The following is a 27,376-nucleotide window of genomic DNA, read 5'->3' as shown; positions in this document are numbered from 1 at the left end:
CAGCTGCAGAAGAAAATGTCCCTCTATCACAGTGACGCCTTTCCAGACACCGCACCAAATGGTAACTGGCTTTCACATTACTGTTCTGGTGGCTTCCCTGCAGACTTGCCAAGAGTGTTGTTTAAGTTAGTCGGGGCTACCGCTCGGAAAACTCTGGCCGCCTCTGTGCTCGGGCTGCACAGGGAGAGGGTCTTTGTCACATGGACAGGCCGCGGCGTCTCCGGAATCGCCTCCAGAGGCAACGCTGTGAGGAGCTACAATGAAGAGACGTTGTCGGTATATTCAAGCACGGGGTTTTAAGGAGAAGGGTATTCATGACTACACAGTTATTTTGCTTATGGTTGTCCCTTGTTGCTGAGAGAGAGGAACGTCTGTCCAGGTAGACAGCCTGTGGTGAGAGTTTCCAGTTTTATGGAGGATATGTCAATCCTCAATATTCACAGATTCTGTATTCGCCTCATCGCCCCCTAACTGCTTGCTCCCCCGCGACAGCCTGATTGCTCCCTAACTGCTTGCTCCCCCATGACAGCCTGATCTCACCCCTGAGAGAGAGAGCACAGTTTTTGATCAGATCCTTAAATTATATTCATTTGGGGCCTAAGGAATCGTGCTCCAGTTACTACCAACCAAATTCTGCTGCAGTGCCGGGGCGGACTCGCTGCCTTGCAGGAGCACTGGGTCGTGGGCACCGAGGGTTGGCAGTTCTGCGGAGCTGAGCCCTCGGTAGGCAGGCAGGCAGGCCGGCCGTGCACAGAGGGCCCGGTGCCCCCAGCATTAAGCGTAGATCAATGCCCTGAAGAGGAACGGATGGGCATGGAGCTGTTTACAGCCTTTCTTTTTTTCAGGACAGGAAGGGGATGTATAGGTTATTTGTGAATTCATTTTGTTTTCCTTCGGCAACGTTATTTGTTTACTTTTTAAAGGCAAAAGGTTTATTCCCTCTGAAGAGAAACAAGAACATGGCAACATTGTTTTAATATAATTTTAAACTTGAAAAGTTGCAAGTCTAGAGTAAGGTACTCCTGAATCCCAAAGCCAGATTCTCTGATTGTTTACATTTGGTCCCATTTGCTTTATACACTCCTCTCCCCTTTGTCTCCCTGAATGTCTGTCTCTTTATATATTTACTAGAGGCCCGGTGCACGAAATTTGTGCAGGGGGGGGGGGTGTCCCTCATCCTGGCCTGCACCGTCTCCAATCTGGGACCCCTTGGGGGATGTCAGACTGCCGGTTTAAACTGGCAATCTGACATCCCCCTCACAATCTGGGACCGCTAGCTCCTAACTGCTCACCTGCCTGCCTGCCTGATCGCCACCTAACTGTCCTCCCCTGCCAGCCTGATTGCCCCTAGCTGCCCTTCCCTGCCAGCCTCATCGCCCCCTAACTGCTTGCTCCCCCGAGACAGCCTGATTGCTCCCTAACTGCTTGCTCCCCCATGACAGCCTGATCTCACCCCTAACTGCTTGCTCCCCTGCCAGCCTGATCACTTCTAACCGCCTCTGCCTCGGCCCCCACCACCGTGGCTTTGTCCAGAAGGAAGTTGGACATCCAGAAGATGTCCAGTCATCTGGTCTAATTAGCATAGTACCCTTTTATTAGTATAGATATGTAGACTGTATTTAGCATATGAATGTAAATTACTTTCCTTCCTATTTGAGAATGAGTTGCAAACATTATGTCCCTTTAACCCCAAATACTTCAACTCAGTGTGTGTTTCCTAAGAACAAGAGCATCCTCTCACACAGTATTGCTATCAAAGGTAGGATATTTAGCACGGACAAGACATATTAACTCATCCACCATTTATTTTTTAGATTCACCACTGTCGCATTAATGTATTTTATAGCTGTTGTTTTTGCTGGACCAGAATCCAGTTCAGGATCATGCGCCGCATTTATTGTCATTTCTCTTTATCTGGAACAGTTTTCCAGGCTTTCTTAGTGTTTCTTGATTTTGACCGTTTTGAAGAGTAGAGGCCAGTTATGTTGTACAGTTTTCCTAATGTGGGCTTATTAGATGATTCTTCTTGATTAGATTCATAGCATGAATTTAAAAAAATTATCTAGAGTGATGGGAGAATACTGTTTTTCAGGCTGTGGCTAAGGCTCTGCAGTCTTTCAAGATAGGAAAAGGCAGGAACACAAATGCATGAAGAACTGAGAACTCTCCTTGTAAAATCAGGTTCCCAGCCCGGTCAGTGTGGCTCAGTGGTTAAGCATCGACCTATGAACCAAGATGTTGGGGTTCAATTCCCGGCCAGGACATATGCCTGGGTTGCAGGCTTGATCCCCAGTGGGGGCGTTCAGGAGGCAGCCGATCAGTAATTCTCTTTCATCATTGATGTTTCTATCTCTCTTTCCTTCTCCTTCCTCTTTGAAATCAATAAAAATATATTTTTAAAAACTCCGGTTCCCAGTATAATCACATTTGAATCTGAATTGTGCAGTTGAATCATCTAAGTTGATTGATTCCATGGAGTAATTCTCTAGAAATTAAGAAATTATTTGGGCATTCCTTAAACTATATGGATAATATTTTTGCCGATTGGGACTTCAAACCATTTTGTATGGGAATATTTTTTTTTGAATGGGAGTTCATGATGTTGTTTAAAAAAAGTGAATAAACAAATAAAAGAGGGCCAGGGAAGCACCAGTATTAATAATGTTTTATGAACCAAGGTTGTGATTCATCTAATTCAGTGTACTTGAGACTCAGTAGAAAAAAGTAATTGCAATTATTAGAGGCCTAGAGAAAAAGCGCTCTGGTTAATTTGATTTTGTGCTTTTGCATATCCCATTATTGAAAATATTTGTGACTGTGAACCCCTTATACCATTTTAGGTTGGTGCCCATAAGGAAGTTTTTCTAGAACAGTCTTTCTGGAAAATATACCTGCCAGCTCTCTGCCCTGAGTAGACAGGTTTTCTGCCTTCTTCCTGCTCCTTGGCCTTGAGTGTTTTGGAGGGAAGAGCGGTCTGTAAATGTGTGTGAAATGACAGTGGCTCTGGCTGTTGGCTGTCAAGGCTGGTGGTGGCTCTGGGGGCCGGGCTGGGTCTGCTCCTCCTCCCACTTGCCTGGTGGGATATGTTTTCCTTCCCACAGACGGGGAAGACCTTTCCTTGGCCAAGAAGAACTCATCTCTGCTTCCAAACCAGCTATGGGCCCCATGTTCAGTGGCCAAAATCAATATCTGGGGCTTTTCCTGGCTGGCCAGAGTCAAGTTCATGGGCAGACGTTTACACACATTAAATATTTGCTCCATGGTTTTCCCCTCTGGCGGCTGCTCTCGCGTGCTGTTACTGCTGCTGTTGCTACTACCACTAATAATGGGTACTGAGTGGTTCCTGTGTGCCAGGCATTGTGCTGCGGCCTTTTCCACATCGATCCATTTAACTCTCACAGTAACCTTTGTGTTCCCATTTTACAGATGAGGAAACAGGTTCCGAGGGGTGAAGTGATGTGCTTAAGGTCCTACACCAAACAAATAGCATAACTAGCATTGGAACCCACCAAGTCTGACGGCAGGGCCCAACTCGCACCTTCAAACCACAGTTAATGACATCTGAGTGCAAAACCACCTATTTTGTTAGTTAAGATTTTTACCAATAGTTCAGAGAGCACCATGATTTCCAGGTTCTCTACCCGGTGAGCACCTTGAAAAATCTAGAAAAGGACAGTGCTCCTGGGTGCTGTAAAAAGAGAGGATATTTTTTAAATAGGAGGAAACCCCCCCCCCCCAGCAGTGTATTAAAAACGAAGTCGAGGGTCCCTCTCTCGATTCTCTGCTCACCCCTGGAGCGTCAGACAGGAGAGAAACGAAATGTGGATCCTTACCCTGCTCAAAAGGAGAGTTTAGCGAGTCAAGTTCCAGGTAAGGGCAAGTACAAGAACACAAAATGCTTTCGCTAATCTCTCCCCAAAGAAGGCACTGATGAAAAGCAAGGCATCAAAGCCTCCGAAACCACCAAAGCTGTTTGCCAGCAAAGAGATAAATCAAAAAGGGTTTGCGATCTGGTTTGAGTTTATTAATTATAAATGACTAATCAGGGCAATTTGCTGTCAGGTCGGGTGCTGCACTCTCTCCGTCAGTGCATCTTTGCTGCTCTGGCCACTTGGTTATTAAATAGAAAAGCCCTCTGATTAAATAACAGGGCTGTTCCGACACCAGCCGGTTCAATCTCGGCCATTTAGGATGGTCAGGCCTCGCATTTGCCCTGTCTCTGTGAAAGAAGTGGGAGCAACACGCAGCAAACGTGACTGAAGGTATCCAGAGAGCACCCCTTTCCAACCCTGTGTGACGTGGGTTAGAGGAGGGTCAGGCTGCACCCAGGTCTCCTATAGGACCCCCTCATCTACAGTTACCCACCCTGCCTGCCTCTCAAAGTCACATAACAACAGCACAGCAGTGATAATGGTAAACATGGTAATACCACAGTAGCAATAATTATGACTATTTTTTTAATCTTTGCCATTTGCTTGGCCCTGTTCTAAATATTTTATCTCCTTTAATCCTGGAAATAACCCTATGATGGAGAAACCAACGCTTATAGAAATGTTTTATAGACACATACATCCCACATACATGGAACCTGGCCCAGCATAGACCCTCAGTAACTAATTGTTGAGTGAATGAAGGAATAAAAAAGCAATTTGCTCAAGGTCACACCAAGTAGCAAATGGATTTTGAACTCAGGTCTGTCTCATTTATGCTCTTAATTTCCTTGGAGTATGTAAGTAAATGCATTGTGAGCCTTTTTATATTGTTGTCAAGCACATTGTTTTAAACAGATATTTAAATTTATTTTATATTAGCTTAATATATTAATTTAAATAAAACACATATTGTTTCGAAAAATATAAAAAGAGAAATAGCGTTGTATGGCAGAAAGATGAGTGGCTTGGGAATCAGGCCTAAAGAAAAATCCCCTCTTTGGCATTTACTAAGTTTGTGACCTTGAGCAAGTCAGTAAAGCCTTTGAGCTTGATTGGCCTCTGTAAAACGAACACAGTACTTACTTACACTGGGCTAACGAGCTTACATGGACCAGTCCTCTCAACTGTGAGCACACTGCATGGCTCATTGCAGGTGCCCTGGTCCCTCCACTTGTGTATTGGGAGGCACCTGGTGATTCTCCTTTGATTCTAAGACACAATATGAAAGGACTCCAAGATTTGGATCTAGGGTGAATGGAAGCCGAGCCCAGGAAGGATAAGATATTTAGTTTTGGACCAGGGCCAGCTCTCCTGAAAATCGATCAGCAGAGATTTGGGTCAGTGCTTCTTCAGACAGCCTCACCCAGAACAACAGAAAAAGCAGTTGTTCATGGACCATTGACTAATGAGATTTAGACGTCTGCCCTGTGCTATCAGAAGGTAGCCAAGCCTGAAAGGAGACAGCCGTTGTGTGGCCCCGGGGACAGTGACAAAAGTGGGTTGGGAAGGAGACAAGTGGAGGCTTAACGTTGAGACAGCAGGGTGGAGGCACCAGTGATGAATCCCAGAGTCCACCTGGTCCGTCCAGAGGTACCTGTGTCTCCATCAGATCTCACATCTGAATATACAGAGGCCTTTGCTCGGTTGCAACATAGCAAGGGGCCTCTTCCTGGTTGTTTTTTGATTTGAGAAGCATGAGAGGGTTTTCCCAGAACCCAAACACTTCTAGAAATTGTCTCCATCGAATATGTAACCGGCAGGGCTAAGGAATCGGATAGTATGTTTCTTTGTTTTCATAAATTCCCCTCTGTGACTGCCTTTCCTTCCTGCCCCAGCGAGGCACCTCGGGTTCAGACAGAGGGCTCAGGTGCCCTTTCAGTTTATTTATGACTTGACTCAGCCGCCTGTTTCCTTGCAAGTGAGGTATGACCAGTCTTGGATTCCTTGCTCCTAAAGCACAAGGGCTGAGTCCCATGCTCTTGCTCAGGACAGCGTACGGGTAGACGCCCTGGCCGTGGGTGCCTCACCCTTGAGCAGATCTGACTTTCCCTCTCATAGGAGCAGTGGGAGTTACAAATGCCCCACGTGGACCGATGTCTGAACAGCTGTGATTTCTTTTCACCTGTCTGTGTATTTTAAGGAAAACAAATGCCCCCACTGGTAGGGAAAATGCTCTCTCTTATTTTGAAAAGCGAGAATTGTAGCCTGAACTTGCAGGTTTTGAGTCTCCAAGGAAATTTGAGGTTGAAGAATTTCAGCCTTCAGTGATTTTGCTTTTGAGGTTTTGATTTAATTTTGGCAGCCAGGTGGTTAGCGGAAAGGAAGGGTGTCACCCCAAGAACATGGGCCTCCTTTATTCATCCTTTTAGTCACTCATTCAGAAATTATTCACTGACCTGCCACGCAGGACACTGGGGTTTCAAGTTATGTGCTCAAATCGGAGGCCGCAGACCAAGGCACAGCTGTTGGGCTCACCCACGGCGCTTTGTCCCCATGGTTGAAGGGGAGTGGACTGTGCACTGACTTCAGTAAATTTGACAAGAATAACAGGGTGTGTCCGTGGCTCCTCCAATTAGCTGAGAACCTGTGAGACCAAGTGTGTAAATGCAGACGGTTCACACACAGGGTCCTTCCTGCCCAGGAACTCCCCCAGGTCAGCTGTGCATGGCGTCTGGTGCACAGGGGAGGTAAAATGGCTCATTTGCTAGCCTACCCAGGACCACAGAATGGTATAGGTTATCCAGTCCAGATAGGTATACTGTCTTCAAGGCCAGTTCTCTAGTAGAATAGAGTTATAAAGATGTTTCCTCCAAAATTCCTGATGTGCAGTACTTTCTTCGACCTCCTCTGCAGGTGTGATGCGCTCTCCCAGACTCTGGGACAGGACAGAACAGTGGGGAAGCACATAGCTTGAAACAAGGTAGATCTAGGTTAGAATCCAGGCTCTGCCACTTGCTAATTATAGAATGTTGGGCAAGTCCCAGCCCCTCTCTGAGCCTCTGTCTCCTCTGTAAACTGGATACAATACTTGTCCCTACCTCATGGAGTGATCATGTGGATCGAACGAGATCATGCATGTAAGGATTTAGTTCTGTGGTCAATATGTAGTTTGTGTTTAACAGGCTAACGCTGCCATTCTTACCAGTATGATCATTATTAATTGCTTTGGGGAAGTTCAAAGTAGAGCCACACCCTCTGTTTTTGGAGATGCTCATTTGTCCGTGTCTCCAGGGCTTAAATTTCCTGCTGGTGATTTATTCCAGGAACTGTTCTTAGATCATTGCCATGAACGAGCTCCCCAATATTTTAGAAAAGTCCGGGCTGGGATTTCGAAGTTCCTGGGTGAGATGTTCAGCACCAGCATGGGGCTGTTTCACGTACGGGCTCATCACGTGGGTTGGTTATGCTGGCCAGGCTGTTGGAAGGGGTGCCCTTTTCTCTCCACTCCCTCCACCCATGTCCTTTCTAGAGTTGGGTAATTGGTGATAAGGAAATGTTTCTCAAAAAAAGCAGGACCAAGGGCATTAAAAAATATATAAAGAAATATTCATCTGGGGGGAGTCAGGCATGTACCAGGCACTGCACCAGGTTCTAGGAAGATGACCTTGACAGACCAAGTCCTGCCTTCATGGGCTTCCATCTCATGAGAAGGTCAACCAAAATCTATAAAACAAAACATTGAATTAAATTATCTTTATGAAATAGGTCTCTCCTGTTACTCTCTATCTCAGCATCTCCTCTGACTCATTCACTGTGGAGATCACAACCGAATTATTCTTTTTTCTTTTTACTCCCAATTAGTGGGCATGGATCATGCCTGGCTCATAGCCCAGGACTCAGAGGAGGGCTCTGCACATCAGAAGTGCTTGGTGAACATAAAATGAGTGGACAAATGACTTAGTGATGCTTTGGGCCAGAGTTTAAACTTCAGGTTTCTTCTTTGTTGCTGGCAGCGGCCAGTCACCATGTAATGGAAATCGGAAAAAAAAAATCCACTTTCATAATCCATGCAGCTTTTATTGCATAAAACTTACGGGCTTCTTAAGGAGATCATTCTATGCCAGATTAACTGGCCGTAGCTTAATGAAAAAGGCCCCTGGAGGGCATTTGTCTTCTGGCTCGGACACTTGGGCAGAAGTGTCTGGGGTGAGGGCTACTCAGAAGACTGGGTTTGAGCGCTGGGCAGTGTGTTGTCGGTCTGGAGAGGGCTGTGTGCCTGTGAGGAAAAGAGCCTCTCATTATCCCCTCTCCTGTTACTCCTCCTGGGGTAACAGCTACTGCTGTGAATGTGCCAAGTTGACAGCACCATTGAGCCCTAGGAATGGAACGACAGCAGCATAAAGTTCTGTAACCTGACAGTGCTAGGTAGCTGCACACATCTGCATGGCTTACAGTGTGGGTAATCCATAACCACTCATTGTGCCCCTACTATGTGCCAGGATTCCTTCCAGGAACCCTACACAAATCATCTATGTGCCTCACAACTGCCTGACTGGTAGGCATCATTTCCACTTCACAAACAACATCCTTGGCATTTCCCAGGATTCCAGGTATAATACTGTAGCCTCTCTCGGCAAGAGCAGCTGGACTCAGGAAAGGCCCGAGTGGTCCTGGGCCACAGGACACCAGCACGGCTGTTCCCCGCTCGTGCACCCCAGTACTAACTGATGGCGGCCTTCTCCCATCTGCTGTGCTGTGTAATGCTGCTCAGTACAGCCCTCCAGGCAGATGCTACCAGACATCCCAGATGGCAGATGAATCCTAACCTATTTGCCAAACTTGCTTTGAACGATGTATGTGAAGGGTTTTGCAAGGAATGAGAGTCCTGGATTCAGAGTGTTACTCTGTAGCTGTGTAACTTTGAGCAGATTGCTTATTGCCCCTGACCTGTTAGTTTATTTACCTGTGGAGGGGAACGCTCCGTTGCCATAACTGCCTCTTGCCTCACAAGTCACCATGTAAGTATAAGCCAGGGAGTCGGCCTCACTGCTACCACCATGCCACTTTCATTGTAACTGGATACGAATCAGTAAGGGCCAGGACCCTCCCCAAACATGACACTCCTCAAAAAAGGCAAGGGCTAGCAGCATCTTCTCAAGGCTCCCCCCAAAGTGGAGTATTTGACTCCCAGGAACCACTTGGCCAGCTGGCTGATGTGGGCTCCTGTGCACCATGGCAGAGCGGCTGATTTCGCGTCCTGGCTCCCGGCACTGGATCTCTGAATCACTCCCCTGCTTGAGTGGAATAGGAACCCCCCTATTAGACTTGAGAAAGGGTGACTCAGAGAAGTGAGGTGACTTTCCCTAGACTGTTGGGATCTTACTGCATTATCGTTAATCATGTGAGAGTCTGTCCCTCGGGCTAGGTGCATGTAAATTCCTTCACCGTGGGAGCTGCTGTTCTTGGCCTTCCCAGGAACAAACACACGTCTTGGCACATAGTGGCTGCACAACAAACCTTTATTGAAGTGAAAAAATACTAGAAAAACTACAGTAAGAAGGACAAGGACAACTCTGGCTGCTTTCCAGTCTCTGCCAGTGTTCACACTCAGGGCCTGATAGAGGAGGAGGAAGGGGTGGACCGCTTTGGGGGTTGAAGGCTCCAGATGGCTCTTGATTCCACCGTCACTTCATGCCAGTGATCCTGGTCCGTTGGTAGCTTTCTGCCAAGTCGGAGAGGGAGACTTAGCAAGTCACAGATTAGGGACTCAAGCAGTACTTGCCTGGTTGGTTGAGCTGGGATGCAGAGGAGAGGTGAGTGTATCTTGGATGAGCCTTTATTGTGGTTTGGAGATTTGAGTTTCTGTTCTTTTTATAAAGTGGAAAATATATTTTTCTACATCTAACCTGGCAGACTTCTTTGGTCATAAGTTCATTGGAAATACAATTTTCCTCAGTTCAAGTAATGACTTTTCTGAAACTCAGCGTTTATGTCTATAAAAGAGGAAGGTTGGAGACGGTGTCTAAGGTTTGTGCCAGCATTCTGGTTCTGCAATTACATCAGGACCCTGGATGAGGTTTAGAACAGATTTAAATTACCCTAGTACAAAGCAGTTCTAAAAATGGAATGTCTTTAAGTGAATTAGATTTTCTCTCCAGTTTTTTCTTTCGTGTTAGTCAGAATATGAACTTTGTGTCTAAATTTCTAAACCTTGATATATGAAGAAATTTAGAGGGAAAAATACAGAGAAACAAATTTTAGCAGCATGAATACAAATAATAACACAAAGCAGTTATTCTAGAGCAGTGATGGCGAACCTATGACACGCGTGTCAGAGGTGACACGCGAACTCATTTTTTTGGTTGATTTTTCTTTGTTAAATAGCATTTAAATATATAAAGTAAATATCAAAAATATAAGTCTTTGTTTTACTATGGTTGCAAATATCAAAAAAATTCTATATGTGACATGGCACCAGAGTTAAGTTAGGGTCAAAATGCTGACACGCCGAGCTCAAAAGGTTCGCCATCACTGTTAGAGTGTAATAGTTTATTAGAACTATTCATTTACGTTAAAGGTTTTGGGGAGCAGGGTAGAAATGACAAGGATTGCATGTGCTGCTTGATTGAATTTTTTCTTTCCTTAATCAAAGCCATAATCCATGTTTACATCTGAACTTTGTTTTATTGTTTGTTTTGCAGCGAAAACGGAAGCAGAGCGCCCAAGATGAAGATGCTGTTAGCCTGTGTAGTCTCGACATTGGTGTAAGTACAGCACTTCCCACTGGGAACACCTTTCAGTCTCAATCTATTTGTTAACATGCTGTGCACGTTATGTGGCTTCTAGGATCTGACTATGGAAGTCGTGACCTGGGAGAAAATTCTTTTTAAACAAAATGTTTCATTTTACTGGAGAAAGCTGTGTGGCCAACTTAAACTTCCAAGCCAACTTGTACACCACTGATCTTTTCTCTCATAACTTGAGTTATGAACTCAGTGCATCTGGGTAGAATCTAGAAAAAGGCCACCGTGCTATTTTAGAAGCTGGTTCGAGAAGATGGACTAGATGTTTATCCCCCTTTGGAGAAGTTAGCGAGTGACCCAACCCAGGCAGCTGGCGGCCCAAAGGCCAGAAGTCTCCAGCAGCTGGCGGAGTGAGGGGCTTTGGATTCAACAGATGGTGGTTTCAATGAAGATTCTTACTATCTTTGTGACACCTTTCCTCACCTCTGAGTCCTCATCTGGAAAACAGGGGTGAATTTTTATGAGGATCAAATAAAACAAAAGTGAGAATATGATGCACATTACCTAGCATGTACTAGGCACCCACCAAATAATACTAATTAGCCCGACTGCGTTTTCTTTAAAAGAAGTTTGCAAAAGCTATTTCAGTGACATGGTAGTTGAGTGCTGGTGATGATAGAGGTAAAAAGCTTTCTTTTTGAATCTTCATAGAACGTGGATTATTGGGTTTTCATCTGATAACATTTACTTGTTGGTGTGAGTAATGCTCTCTTAGTTATTTTTAGTTCTTACAGAGTTTTCTGTGACGCAAACAGCCATGATGGAGTGAACCTGAGCTGTCATCTAATTAATGTATTTGCACATGTTTATTTCACTATATGGTGTTTGTTTCCGTCTTTAGGCTATTATTAAAGAAGTTGGACCCATTTACTAGGTTGCCATGGTAACAAGACAAAAAGCTGATGTGCTTCTGGGTTTTACTTGACTCACCAAATATTTTATTATTGACAGGTGAAGTCTATAGAACCTCCACTATCAGCAGCAATTTTTTAATGTTTGAATGCTTTAAGTTTTGTGGAAATTAGTAGACTCATTGGCTTTCAGAATTTAAGTCACCCTTAGCCTGTTCCCTCACTTTGCCAATGAAGAAATAGAAGCCCAGGGAGGTGTAGTGATTTAGGCAAGATTTTAATCTAGGTCATTCCTAAGATCATGCCTCATCATTCGTTTTTCCTCAACTGTATTTATTTTTTAGGAACACATGTCTCTAGTAGCTTTTTAGCAAAGAATCTCTAATCTCTTTTGTGTGAAAAGATTAGTATTTTCAATTACAGATTGTGATTTTTCCCCCCTCTTTCTCTCCTTTTAAGCATCTCATATCATGTTTTGTCACAGTAAAGAGACTTTTTTTGATACTTCGGGATTCAACTATGGCCACACTCCTTTCTGATTTGCCTGGCATTTTTCCTGAATCTTACAGATTCTAGAGCCTGGGCAGAGTTCCCTCCAGACATTGTCACATTATTATAAAAATTGTAAAAGTTGGAAGAATCCCAGAAGCCGTTGGAGGACATGAAACCCGATGTTTTGCAGGTTTACTGACAGTTCTTATCACATGGATATTGACAGGATGTGTGACAGGTTGAGGAAGTGGTCCTGATTGTCAGTGCCTTGCACCTCGCAGGCACTCGGGAGAGAGGAGTTGAAATTGAAAGAAGTGGGGGGTGAGGTCTCCTTTGAGAAAATGTTTTGCCATAAAGGCAACAATGTCTAAATAAATATCTGAGTCCAATAAATTAACCTTCTGATAAATAAATGGCCTTTGAAGGCTCTGTGCAAGTAAAGAGCTTTCTTTTTGAATCTTCATAGATCGTGGATTATTGGGTTCTGATCTGACAACATTTATTTGCCAGTGTGAGCAATGCTCTCTTAGTTATTTTTAGTTCTTACAGAGTTTTCTGTGATGCAAACAGCCATGATGGAGTGAAGGGGCTTTTAAGTGGGGATACGCAGTCGAGTGACAGTCCCTTAACTAACAGCATGACTACAGGGTTGTTTTGAGCCTGTATCTATGTGTCGTGGAAAGTAGCATCTAAGAAAGAGGTCGGTTCCGATGGGTGACTCATACTGGAGGATGCGAGGGTTTGGGAAAGTAATATTAGTAACTCTCGATTTTGATTCCACTAATAAGTGGAAAGACATTCACCAGATAACTTTGAACAAGAAGTTGTTAGATGAGAGGAAGGAGTTTTTTGGGGATCATGCTCCAGTTTCTGTTGAGTCCCAGCTGAATGCTGCATACACAGTGAGCTCTTGGTAAATAGTTATTTGCAGATGAATCTTAAAAATTAAAAATAGTGAGCCCCCCAGTTTATGTGGAATTCAGCACCCTTTTAAGAAATGTACCGGTGACATAAAACTGGGAAATGTTCACACAGATGAAATCTTCTCCCTTGGATTAAAAAGTATGCATAGAGCCCTAGCCAGTTTGGCTCAGTGGATAGAGCGTCGGCCTGCAGACGGAAGGGTCCCGGGTTCAATTCCGGTCAAGGGCATACACCTCGGTTGCAGGCTCCCCCCCAGCCCGGGTCCTGGTCAGGGCTCATGCAGGAGGCAACCAATCAATGTGTTTCTCTCACATCAATATTTCTCTCTGTCTTTCCCTCTCTCTTCCCCTCTCTCTGAAAATCAATGGACAAATATCAAAGGTATGCATAGAGCCCCTCAGGGTGTTGGAGTGACATTCCCACTGACATCTTGCTTTCTTTTAAAGCCTCAGATGACGGTTCTGATAGCTGCCTGAGAGTTTTCTACACTTCTCTCCAACCTCTTATAGAACTTGGGCTTAGAGACCAAATAGGAGTGGATAAGCTAAGAGCTTATTCTTATAGAACAGGGTCCTCCATTGTTTGGGGGATCACAGACTCCTTTGGGAATCGGGTAATAGCACTGGGCTCCAGAAAATTTTACATGATTAACATGTGATTTCATGGGCCCCCTGGAGCCCAGCCAAGACCCCATGTTAAAAAGGGTTTGGAAGGGTCTAAAGCAGTGGTTCTCAACCTTGGCTGCACATTAGAATCTCCTGGGAATCTTTTTAAAATCCTGATTTCTGGGCCTCATCCTCTGGAAATTCTGTTTCTTTGTTACTAATGTTGTGGCCTCACCCCATAACAAAGAAACAGAATTTCCGGAAGATGAGGCCCAGAAATCAGGATTTTAAAAAGATTCCCAGGTGATTCTAATGTGCAGCCAAGGTTGAGAACCACTGGTCTAAAGGCACAGTGACGTATCTCCAAAGAACTATCCTCCCACCCTTCACCCCCAGCCCTTGGTGAAAAATGAATTGTGACTTGTGAGTCCACACGATGTGATGATATAATTGGTCTCTATTTTTTCCCATCACTTTACCCAATCCGCTGGCTGAGCCCCCAGCTTCCTGGCAGGATAGAATAGAAACTGTTCCAGAAAAATAAAAAAGAGCAACCTATACTTTTGAGAACAATTTGCAGAATACAGAATGCTCCCAGCAGCCGCCTACAAATCTCCCTCACGTCAGAGGAAATGAGTGGGATGATTTCAGGGACATTTCTTCCCCCACAGTACTTTTCTAGTTTAAGTTCTAATGGATGAGAGACACCTGAGTGAAGAGCGGGGGTTCATGGCGCCCCAGGAAAGGCCCGGGTGGAAGAGCCAGGTGTGTCCCAGTGGAGGGCACTGCCTAGCACCAAGCATCCTTTCTAAAAAAACAAATGAGTTCTGGGGGCGTGGATAGAATAAAAATAGTTTCCAATGATAAAAATAATGTAAAAGACAAAAAGGAATGTATGTTCTTTGCAGAAAATTTGGCAACTTTGAACAATAGAATTCAATAAACCCATCATGAAGCAGTAGCTACATTTTGATGTGTTGCCTTCCTGGCATTATACACACACTCACTTTAAATATTTTTCATTAGGAAATAGTGCAGACATATAAAATGGTGTAAAGGGTAATATAAAATTCCATGTAGCTATCAATGCAATTGAAGAAATATGCCCTTAACAGCAAAACCACTTATTAATTTATTCCTGTATTTTTCATTTACTTATTGAGATCATGTTACCACATCTTGAAATAGTCTTCGAGGGCATTATTTTTAGTAACTATAAAGTACATTGTCACATGGGGGCACCAGATTTACTTATACAATCCTTCATTGGCTATTTAGATATGTTACAACTTTTTTCTCTATTATAAATAACACCAGTGGGCATTCTAGAGTACCATTGTGTAATCTCTTATTAGTAGGATAAAATATGGATCTGGCTAAAAGAGTGTGGATATTTTTTAAATCCGTGAACAGGTTTGTACCCCTCCTGGCAGTGAGAGGTGGAAACGCCGTTCAGAGCAGTTGCCGTTCAGAGCAGTTGAGTATCTTGTACGGAGACTCAGAGTGGGGGTTGTTTTCAGGTTTCTCTGGCCCATCTCTCTCTGAGCTATCTCTCTGGTCCCTTGTTAATCAGATACTTTCATATGGGACATTTGCTTACACCCCCTGGGGGGCCTGGGGCTTTTCCAGGGTAGCAGGTGGAACCATGATTGTGGGTGGGGTGAGATCTATTTAATCTCACAACTGTCCTATGACCGTAGGTGTTATCATACCCAACTGAGGCTCAGAGAGATAAGCAGTTTGCTTCAAGTCCCAGCTTATTGTAGATTTAAACCCAGGATGGCTGGGTTTCACTGCTTCCCCACGCTGCCTCCAGGACAGGCAGGAAAAGAAAGTGTTCGGCTCCATGGCTGCTGGTAGTGGGTGACGGGTCTTGTTGGCAAACCAACTTCAAGGTTTATGACATACATCCCCAATTACCATACTGTGCTTTCCAGTTACTTCCCCTGTTGCGTGGATGCTCAAATCACAAGTGTTGATGTCAAGGGGAAAAGCTTCCTTTCTGGATTAAGCCAAATAATGTTTCCCTGCTAAGATATGTTAAACCAGACACCAAGTAGCAGCAGGAGTATTTTATCTCTGTTCAGCAGAATCCAGGTAATTTAAAAAGATACCATTTCTGTGGTTTTGTTTCTCTTGGTCTGTTCTGAAACTTGCTAACTGGGCAGAGTAGTCTTGCCCTGGTCACAGCAAAATTAAGCAGAAATTACAGAGAGTTTCCATCTGCCCTCTGCCCTCACTCGCACACAGCCTCCCCCTACTATCCACCTCCCCAAGAGAGCGGTATGTTTGTGACACCTGGTAAGCACACTCATCATAACCACCCAGAGGCCATCGTTTATATTAGTGTTCACTTGGTGTTGTACCTTCTGTGAGTTTTGACAAATGTGTGATGACACATATCCACCATTATAGTGTCTTACAAAATAGTTTCACGGCCCTAAAAATTCTCTGTGTCCCACCTGTTCATTCCTCTACCCTCTCACCGCTGGCAACACGGATAGTTCTGTTGTTTGCAGAGTTTTGCCTTTTCCAGTCTGTCATACAGTAGGTAGCCTTTTCACACTGGCTTCTTTCACTTAATTGTATGCATTGAAGTTTTCCATGTCTTCATGTGGCTTGAGAACTCTTTTTTTTTTAAATATCACTGAAGTAATATTCCATTGTATGCACATAGCACAATTTACTTATCCATTCACCTCATGAAGGATATGGTTCATTGCATGGCTGCCTGTTCATGCACAAAACAAATGAGTCATGGTTTGTTTTAACCTGATTCTCCATGGAGAGGCACTTTTGTCGTTTCCAGTATTTCCCAGTTCCAACAATGACCATCCCATACCCCAGAACCAGTAGTAAGGTCGATGCAAAAAAAAATGCCTGTGGATACTTGCTCTTTAACGTTAGTGTGAATAGTAGTAAGTTGCCATTGTTATAGTTCAGATGCATGTGCTGTTTTGTTCCATTCATAGAGACCAATGAAAAGCAAACAGAAAGCAAACTGTTACCAAATGCAGATCTGAGCAGGCTGTTAAAATTGATGGAGAAGGAAAGTTTTGTCTCCATCATGTATGTTTCTCTTAAATAATAGTGTGTGCAGCTTTTAAACTTAGATATCCAGAAATAGCATCTGTGGTTCAAAAAGAAAGAAAGAAACAAGAGACTGTCATAGTGAATTCAAAGAATAAGTTTGTTATGTTGACAAAGTTTACATCTCAACTGCCTTTAACATCTTGTTGTTTATCATTAACTCTACTTTGAGACTATTTGAAGTAAAAACAGTCACTAGAAAATAATTGTCCACAAATGCTTTTTCTTATGATTTCTTTCTCTAAAAGGTAGACTGGGTCTGTCCCCCTGAAAATTATGTAAATAATCTTGGTTAGGAAGTTGCATCCAGGCTTCCATTGCCAGATAATTGAGTTTTTCCCCAAATGACTTCTATAATTGCATCAAGCCTCATCTTTGATCTGGTTATATATTCCTGGTTTCAATAGCAGAAGTTTTTGTTTTTTTCCTTTTCTTTTTCCCTTGACATTTAAATTCTTGGGTAACTTTGGAGAAAGGTAAAAATAATGAAGGATCCAGGTGAATTCTCGTGGTTTGTGTGTCTTCCTGCACCTGCTGTCTAATTGACACTGCTGTGTTCGGATCATGTTATGGAGAAAGTCGACCCAGAATAAGCAGGTGGTTTCTCTATAAGCATCACTTCATGGCCAGTACTGATGGTGAAGCATTTGAAACTGAATCATCTGCTTATCCTCAGTGGTCAAAATGCCAGTGCGGGTTAACTCCTTAGAAGTCCTGCAGGGAACTACGTAAAGGTGTTTATTGTGGTGCTTTCATGAGCAGATTGACCTCTTCCTCTGATGGTTCTATAAATGAGGTTTCTTTTACTTCCCTCACACCTCAAAATATCAGTTTCTAAAATTGGAATATTCTAGGAACACTAAAATCAATAAATTTAAAGTGTTTTCTTTGCCTTTCCTTGGCAGGGCAAAGTGATGCTTTGCCGGCGAGGTCTATATAAATCCCATCCAAGGGTTATATTTATTACTGTAGAATTAATGAACTCATGTTCATTCATTGCATTACTAATTCAATCAAGCGGTATTTATTGAGCTCTACCCTGAGTCAGGCACAAGGACACTGAAGGAAGTGAAACTTAGGATTCATTCATCTGCAAAGGAGTGGAAATTGCTATTGATTTTGTCACAAGTTAACCAAGCACGGAGAAGGCACATCTTACTGCACCCAGGACTGGTTTTCTGCTTTCTGTAAGGGAATAATTCCACATTGTTGGTTGGTTGGTTTTGAAATAAATAAATTTTGCTATATATTCTTCTGGTAACATTTTTCTACCTTAGAGTGTCTTGAAATTGATTTATTTTCTTCCTGCTGGTCAACCCAAAGGTTCGACTGGGGATGTGCTTCACAGTGTTTTATGGAAAAGCTGACCTTGAGAAATGGTACTGTATGGCGGGTGAGCTTTACACCTGTGCTCTCCTTACCGTGAGCTGGTAGGGATTGGGATCACTGGATTTCAGAGCAAGATCTCTAAAACTTCTAGACCTGAAAGGGACCTGGAAGAGATTGTCTTGTTGAATGCATTTCATTGTGTAGATGTGGCACTTGAAGCTTGGATAAGTCAAGTGTCCTGCCCAAAGTGACTGATGACGAGTGAGAATACAAGTCTTGGGCCTCATGTTCCGGATCGGACCTTAAATCCCAGAGAAGGTAGAAGCTAACAGTTCTGGTTCTGGCGTTTTGAATACTGGCCTCACCACTTCCTGCCTGTGTGACCTTGGACAACATATTCAACCTCTCTGTGTTATGGTTTTCTTGGCTGGAAAAATACAGATGATAATAAGGTTGCTGTGCGGGCTCAATACGATGATACAAGTAGGGCTGTGGCACAATGTGGCAACAGGTAAGCACACGTACTATTGATATTGCAAAATAATCCAGGACCGCAGGACAGGGATATTGTCTATTTTAGGCAATAGTGTCTCCCTGCTGCTCAAGAAAGTGCCTGGTATATACCCAACCTTTAGTTAAGATTAGTTGAATGGATTTTTTTCTAATGTAAATTTGGTACCTCTCATAAATACGTGATACCAGGAAAGAGAAAGTAAAGATGTTCATGTGTTGCTTAAAACAGGAGGGTTGTGGAGTTCTGTGCCTTTTTAGGTGGAACGAGTTTGTTTTTAAACAAGCCACTTCTATAATAATTAATAGAGGTATTTGACAAAGCTGTTGATTTCATCATGCAAAGCTTGATTCAGACCCAAGCAGTCTCAATCAACAGGTGACTGGCTGAAAACAGCACTGTCAGCTCAGCTCTGCCTTTCAATAGGGCCAGAACCACATCATGATCACCTCCAGTGAGACCACCTGTCTCAGGCCTCAGTCATCATAGTGGCTGGATGATTCCAGGGGACCCCCACCTGATCGCCCTGCATCTGCCTTTGATCCTTTGCTGTCCACTGTCAACACAGCAGCTAGAAGGTTTCTTTTAAGCCTAAATCACACGCTGTCTCTCTCATGTCTCTCTCCTCACTCACTTGTATTGCCACATCCTCCTAGTGGCCCTCGAGGTTCTAGACCTCGTCACCTACTCCCTCCCCTTTCCCTGGGCTCTCACCACACTGCCCACCTCTTATTCTCTTGCGCTCAAACCCAGTGGCTTAGCAATTGCTGGTTCTCTCTAAGTCAGTGGTTCTCAACCTTCCTAATGCCGCTACCCTTTCATACAGTTCCTCATGTTGTGGTGACCCCCAACCATAAAATTATTTTCATTGCTACTTCATAACTGTAATTTTGCTACTGTTATGAGTCGTAATGTAAATATCTGATATGCAGGATGTATTTTCATTGTTACAAATTGAACATAATTAAAGCATAGTGATTAATCACAAAAACAATATGTAATTATAGCCCTAACCGGTTTGGCTCAGTTGATAGAGCGTCGGCCTGTGGACTGAAAGGTCCCAGGTTCGATTCCTGTCAAGGGCATGTACCTTGGTTGTGGGCACATCCCCAGTAGGGGGCGTGCAGGAGGCAGCTGATGTTTCTCTCTCATCGATGTTTCTAACTCTCTATCCCTCTCCCTTCCTTTCTGTAAAATATCAATAAAATATATTTTTAAAAAAACAATATGTAATTATATATGTGTTTTCCGATGGTCTTAGGCGACCCCTGTGAAAGGGTCGTTCGACCCCCAAAGGGGTCACGACCCAAAGGTTGAGAACCGCTGCTCTAAGTGGAGAGCTCATTTACATACCGGTGTGACTGACTTCCCCCTTTTCCTTCTGGAATTTCCACAGATGTTCTTAGAGGGGCTTTTTCTGTCTCCCTATGTTGAAAATCATCTCCATTCCCAGAACCTACTCCATCCCTGCATTCCCTACGCCTCTTACTCGACTTTATTTTTTTTCTTCATAGTATTTATCATCACCTGCCACACGATGTATTTTCTAATTATTAGTGTCTGTTCAAACTAGAATATAACTTTTATTTTGTTTTTCTTCCATATTCCTAATATCTGGGATGGTGTCTGGCACTGAGTTTGTCCACTTAACATTTGTTGGATAAATGAGTGGCCACTTTAATGTTCATATGTTTCATGCTGTCTGTAGAAGGTTACTGTAACCATGAGCTGGCTTGATCTTGGCAACACTTTAAGGATGTCTGTCTTCCTCTATGTATGTATGTGCATTTCCTCAATTTTTAAGAAAAGCCATAAAACAAGAAGCAAAACCAAGGCCTAACTGAAGAGACCTTGTGGTATACAAACCAAGATAAGTGAGCTTGCTGCCAGGCTTTTCCGAGCTCATAAAATAAATCAGCCCGGACATAAGAAGATATAAGCAGTGTGGAATGCACCCGGGATTCCTGAAGATGTGGAGTCGCTAATGCCAATGCTTCCACATTTCGCCCAGCTGGTGCTGCAGGAATCTCAGGGGAATAGTAGGAAAGGAAACTTCCTGTTAAAATGAACCCCCCGCCCTCTTTGAAGTCTCAATTTCTTTCCATTTAACTGGCATTTATTGAGTGCAAAGCACTGCTCCGGGTGCCCTCCCTGTGGAGAGAGAAGGAGAGGAGTGTGTAAGGAGCTGTCAGTCACACTCATCTCTGGGTGATCCGTTTAATGGGAAGGAGTATACGCCAGGCCGTTTAAAGCGGTGGACTACCAGGATGTACATCATCCGTATCTCACCCTGGAATGCGTTCTGGTGATTACATTGAAATGTGAGCATGCCTTGAATTCTTGAGCATTTTCAAGAAAATAAGAAAGCTGCTTTGGAGAGACCCAGCTTTGTAGGGACTAGAATGTTCTAGTTCTCCCAGCTGGACCTGGGTGGAATTCTTCCCCGCTCCCCCTCCCGGGCCTAGTGGAGGAGCCTCACCTGGGAAGGTAATGCAGGGCGCCTCCCCTTTACCTTGTGTGTTTAGCTCCTCGTACCCGGAGAAGGTGAATAAGGCTGTGGTTTAAATGCCTTTCATTGACTATAAGCTTCAAAGACAGTGGGAAACTACAGAAGAGGAGCTGAATGGACCCCCAAATGGACCTGATGGTCTCCTCCGCTTCATTATGCTTATAGCTTAAAAGAAAGAAGGACTTTTAAAAGTTTGCTAATAACCCAAAAGGCAGATGGTTCCACTATCGCTAACAGAGGCCACTGCTCACAGATGGCACCTCACCAGCCACCTGTCTAAATGGCATCAAAGCCACTAAATTCCATCGAGGAGGCAGAAGAGAGACAACATCTTAACGTGGTTTGGTTTTCACAAATGTGAATGTTATGCTTAGCTGAAAAAACTTTGGCTTTAAAAAATTGTAAATTATCTTCTTATAGTCAGTATTTCACCTTGTGTTACCTTCACATGGAACAGGGAGTTTGCTTGTGATTATGTTTCTGAGGAGCCTTTTGCACGGCTGCTGACAACTCTGTTTGCCCTGCTCTTTGCCATGGCGGGATCATTCTTCTTTCGTGTCTCTGCCACATTGCTGCTTTAAGTTTTGCTGGGTTTCTCCATGATGGTCTCTCTCCCTAATACAACCAGCAATTGAGGCTGAAATTTAATTTACATTATTGTCATGTTGCGGAAGTAGGCCTGCCATGTGCATGCCGTCCCCATGGGGATGTGGAGGAGTGTCTGAAATGAGAAATGAGCTGGCTGCTGGAGACAGTCATGAAGAATGTGTCTGCAAATAGAGATGGCATGAGGGAGGGTTATCTCTGTGTGTTCTATAATGAAGGTCATGATTTATGGGCTCCTGGGAAACCACGGTAAGGAGCAAAATTGCCATTGGCACCTGGAGGTTTTGTTTAGTTTGGGAGCTTATGTTTGACTGAGGGTCTCACGTTGTTGGTGGAGCAGTGATATTTTACTGAGCACACTTGGAAATGTTATTATATCTTACTAGAGGCCCGATGTACAAACTTTGTGCAAGGGACTCGGCCCTCAGAGCCCTGGCTTCGTCCAGAAGGTCGTTCGGCTATCGGTCTAATTAGCATATTACGCTTTTATTATTATAGATGTGATGTGGTCTTAAAGATGCGAGCATGCTTCTGAGAGAAGGGTGTCCAGTAATTTCCCTCTTCCTAGAAAGGTCTCTGTTAAGTGGCATTGATCACTGATTAGCTTCCCACAGTACAGGTGATTAGGAAGACATGTCTAAGTCCTCAATAAAGGGCCTTACATGTATGTTTAAATTCCTTTTCTCATTTATTTTTTCATTCATATTCATGTTGATTGAGCATCTTCTACACTTGCACTGTGTTGATGGTGAGTGGATAAAATGGTGAACAAGTCCTGGCTGGTGTGGCTGTGTTTAGAGCAGGGGTGGAGAACCTTTTTTCTGCTGAGGGCCATTTGGATATTTATAACATAATTTGAGGGCCATACCAAATTATCAACTTAAAAATTAGCCTGCTATATTTGGTCAAACATTTAATTAACTCACCCCTAATGCCTTGGCAGGGCCAGACCAAACGATTTTGAACTTCAGTTTCCACATCTATAAAGTAATCTAGTCAGATTACATCCTTTCCAGTGCCCAAATTCCCTGTGTCCATGACGTGTTGGGTACCAGGGGTTTTTCAGGTAGATGACTAAAGGGTAAATGCAATTAGATCAGGGGTGGGCAAACTTTTTGACTCGAGGGCCACAATGGGTTCTTGCTTCAAGTCCTCTCCAACTCCTTGGGATGGTGGAAGAAGACATAAGCAGTTAGGGGCCACTAATGTGTGCTTTTCCATTTCTTATTATAGCAAACACATCTTTAGTCAGGATGCTGTCACTGTAGGCCGCTATAACAAAATACCGTGGTCTGGGTGGCTTAAAGAACAAATAATTATTTCTTAGAGTCTGGAGGCTGGGAAATCCAAGATCAGGTGGCAGCAGATTCGGTCCCTGGTGAGAGCTCTCTTCCTGGCTTATAGACAACCACCTTCTAACCTTCTCACTGTCCTCACCTGGTGGAAAGAGAGCTGCGAACTCACTTGCTCTCCTTATGTGGACACTAAGCTCACCGTCCCTGCCCCCTTCCCCTCATGACCTCAGCTAAGCCTAATTACTTCCCAAATGCCCCCAAATTACTTCCAAAATACCATCACACCAAGGGGTAGGGCTTCAATATATGAATCTGGGGGGGACATACACATGCAGCTCAGAACAGATGCCTTTTTAAAACACACCAGATGTGTGATTCATTAGAAAAACAAAACCCTTCGGATGAGGAGGGGTGAAAGCAGAGATTCTAATGAAGCTGCCCAGTGTACACAGCCGAAATGAAGTGGAAAAAGCTGGAGGAGTTTTTGCTAAGGGGCTTCATTTGCCTCTCCTGTCCTTTGACTTTGGAATCCTTTGTCAGCAGTTGTAACCGGCACGCTTAGCTGCCACCACAAACATTTTCCAGTGGAGGAGTGTTGATAACGTTTCGTTGACCTTAAAAAAAAAAAATCTAATGACAGGGCCACAGGAAAGGCAGGAGGTGTAATTTGCTGGTCAGCCTTGGTCAGCTGCCCACAGCAGCCTGGTCCTGAGTGAGTCTTTAAATGAACGTACATTGCCACAGAGATCCCCCCGGGGCGGCACGATTTAGCCTTGGCCTCATAGCGGAGCTGCACATTCAAACAAGAGCAGCTCTGTTGGCCTTCAGACTACAAGCGGACTGCTTTCTTTGTGACGTGTCGCCCAGCGAAATAATCCCGATAAAAGCTTTTTGTTTAGCCCTTGGAACAAGAGCAGGGATTTAGGGAAGGAGTGTTTCCCCACCCTCTTCAAAAGTGGTTTGATGTTGGCTCAGCAATAGCTGTTCAGCAGATCTGGATTCAAAGTGGGCATGGGGGTGGGGGAAATTGTGGTGTAGAGAGGTTCTTAGCTGGCTCTCAGGTCATGTGGGGGGCTCTCACTCTTAAAGACAGACAAACTGCTCCCGCTCCCAGACCACTCGCCATGCCTTTGCCTCGGTGCTATTCCTTGTAGATTCCAAATGGCGAGGAGTTCAGGGACTTACACTTAAGCCCCATTTCAAGCTATGGGTGACAACCTGTGATTTTGACTTTGTATCAGACTGGCCAGAGGAAACCCTGAATTTTTAGTGCACTCTCTCACTGTCCTATGGGTTGACGCCTAAGGACATCACAGGTTGATCTATTTATCTAAATCCTCTTTTTGAGACCAATTAAATGTTTTCCATTTATTCTACCTAATTTTATAGTTGGTTTTTTCTAATAGTGCATGCAAAATTTAATTTAGAAGTATTAAAGGATCCATTTAACCAACAAAGGTTTTGTATGCAATGCAATTAAAAAGCCAAAATTAAAAGCAGCAACTTTTTTTTCTTTTCCCCTTTTCTGGGTTGTCTCAACCCTTATTCACCTCAAGGATTTTTTAAGAACAGCTCCAATAAAGTCATGGCCTGCTACTTGAAACAAGGAGGCCCGGGGTTCTGAGAGAACGTCACCCCAGTTCACCAGGTGCAAAGCGGGGAGCTTGTGGGCACAATAGCCCTTGCTTGTCCATAGCGCCAGGTCCTGGTTCGCAGAGTGGTTCTGGCTGGGCTTCTTCAGAATCCTGCTGAGTACGCCAAGTCAATGGTGAAAGAAACGTCCAAACCTGTAGAGAATTTTTAAGAGTTTATTTGAGCCAAATTGATGACATGTGCCAGAGAGCAAGATCTCAAATGCCCTGGAGAATAAGTTTTGCAGTTCCTTTTATGCATTTGAGATTAAGGAGGGAATGAAAGGAAGATTACATGAAGGTAGGAGGGAGAAACTTGGGGATGGCATTATAGGATAGTTAAGATTAGGGGCGGCCCCGCTGGTGTGGCTCAGTGGTTGAGCATGGACCCATGAACCAGGAGGTCATGGTTTGATTCCTGATCAGGGCACATGCCCAGGTTGTGGGCTCAGTCCCCCCAGTAGGGGGCTTACAGGAGTCAGCCTATTGAAGATTCTCTCTCATAATTGATGTTTCTGTCTTTCTCTTCCTCTCCCTTCCTTTCTTTCTCTGAAATAAATAAAAACATATTTTAAAAAATGATTTGGAGTGGCCACGTGGAGACTGGATTACAGGTTAAGATTATGTGCTCTCCAATCAATGATTCTTTCTCATCATTGATGTTTCTATCTCCCTCTCTCTTCCTCTCTCTGAAATCAATTTTAAAATAAAAAAATAAAAATAAAAAGATTATGTGCTATCTTGATGGTGGTTATGTTTATTTCAAAGGTGTGTTAACCTAGATGCACAGAAACAATGACAGGGCTTGCTTAAGGCCAGTGGTTCTCAACCTTCCTAATGCCGCGACCCTTTAATACAGTTCCTCATGTTGTGGTGACCCCCAATTTCATTGTTACAAATTGAACATAATTAAAGCATAGTGATTAATCACAAAAACAATATGTAATTATATATGTGTTTTCCGATGGTCTTAGGCGACCCCTGTGAAAGGGTTCGACCCCCAAAGGGGTCGCGACCCACAGGTTGAGAACCGCTGCTTAAGGCAAAGGTAAACCTTTTACTAAAAGTTATGTGCCTGCAGTCATTGAAAATGGCCCATAAATACTATAGACCTTTATCAGGTTATCCATTTAATGACACTTTTTGCATTTTAAAACAGATGAATTAGATAAAGCACTATAAGAAATTCCATAAAAGCATATTACAAAAAAGTGTTGTATTTTCTTTAAACCTTTGTCAACTAGAGCTTTATCTGCAACTATATGCTGAAATACTTTACCATTATTCCACACATAAGGTAGTTTATTACTGAAGGATGTAAGTAATTTGGACATTGTATAATAATTTTGATTCAATTTTGTATTGAAGACCAGAATCTTACTTTTTTTCAAGCCCCATATACTAATTCATAAAGATCAAGCAGTTTTGAATTAAACCCAAATCGAATAAAGGAATAATATTTTGTCATTTTCCTTATATTCGTATCTATTGCATAAAGTAAAAATAAAAATAGTTATTAAAAAAAAAGTTATGTGCCTGGGGTATGAAGACCCACCATAACCTGCCAAGTTAAGAATTTATGATCAGATCATCCTGTGAGGCTACTTTTCAAAGAGCCCCTTTTTCCATCCACAGTAATAACCACTTTGAATGGGTTCTGATAGGAACAGTTCTAATTATTTCCATTTTTATTTTTTCAAATACCTGGGCCTTTTTCTTCTGGAAAAAAAAAGTTTTAAAATTATTGCCTTGTTATCGGTCTGTGATCTGGCAGCTTAGGAAACATGGCCCATGGCTGTAGCCCTGGGTGCTTATATAACAGGCTTTGGTCCCCATAGTTCCTTTTAAAGGGAGAATGTGTGTCAAGGATTTGAAAAGCTCTCATATAAATTTTCAAAGAAATAACATTGCTTAGACCTTACTGAGATTATAAAGAAGCAAGTCAGTTGATCTTGGGAGGCAGAGCAAAGCTTCTAACCAAGCTCTAGAAAGCCTGTAGATTTTTTTTTTTAATTCCAGTTTTATTACAGCAGAGGGGTCAGCTGCTATTATGATGGAGCCTATGAAATTCAAAAATACTGTTGAGGTAGAATAGAATTTTCACTTTGGGAAAATTCTAAAACAAAAGATACAAGTAAATGAGAGGGGATCTTAGATTTGATGACTTAAGAATCCTTCAGGGTCATGGGTTCGATTCCTAGTCAGGGCACATGCCTGGGTTGTGGGCTCAATCCTCATTGTGGGGAGTGCAGGAGGCAGCCAATCAATGATTCTCTCTCATCATTGGTTTTTCTATCTCTCTCTTCTCCCTTCTTCTCTGAAATCAATAAAAATATATAAATTAAATTAATTAAATAAAATTGAGCTGAAAAATATATATTTTATATATTCTACAAAGTGTCTATATCTCCTACTTAATCACAAACTCTTTGGGGCTTCATTCTTCTTTGTAGGCCCTGACACATAGTAAAGTGTTCAATAAATATTTTTGAAGGAAAAAAAAAGAATCCTTCAGTCCCGCCCTGGCTGGGTAGCTCAGTTGGTTGGAGCATCATCCCATACACCAAAAGATTGCAGGTTCAATTCCCAGTCAGGCTACATATCTAGGTTTCGGGTTCCATCCCCAGGTGGGGCACTTACAACCAATCAATGTTTCTCATTTCGATGTTTCTCTCTCCCTAATATCAATAAAAACATATCCTTGGGTGAGGATTAGAAACAATAATAACCCTCCAGTCCCATGTTGGTATTTGAAGGCTCTGGGGTAAAGGGCTTGAGAAAGAGGTTATTCCTCCCCTTACCCCACACTTCTTTTGCTACCTAAGTTGTGTGTAATTCATGTGGCTTGGTGCTCTTCC

The 27,376-nt window shown here is 43.3% G+C and overlaps 1 protein-coding gene across 1 annotated transcript in view; it reads left to right on the top strand.

Moving 5' to 3' along the window:
* Positions 1–27,376, top strand: part of ARHGEF3 (Rho guanine nucleotide exchange factor 3) — a 242,527-nt gene that overhangs the window by 108,782 nt on the left and 106,369 nt on the right. Inside the window, exon 3 of the mRNA XM_014457705.2 lies at positions 10,574–10,636. Within this exon, the coding sequence (XP_014313191.2) occupies positions 10,574–10,636 (63 nt within the window). The remainder of the gene's footprint in view (positions 1–10,573; positions 10,637–27,376) is intronic.

Source organism: Myotis lucifugus, unplaced genomic scaffold (assembly GCF_000147115.1).
Source record: "Myotis lucifugus unplaced genomic scaffold, Myoluc2.0 scaffold_83, whole genome shotgun sequence".
In the NCBI taxonomy this organism is placed as follows: Eukaryota; Metazoa; Chordata; class Mammalia; order Chiroptera; family Vespertilionidae; genus Myotis; species Myotis lucifugus.
Note: the sequence above shows the minus strand (reverse complement) of the source record. Positions and strands in the feature narration are given on the sequence as shown.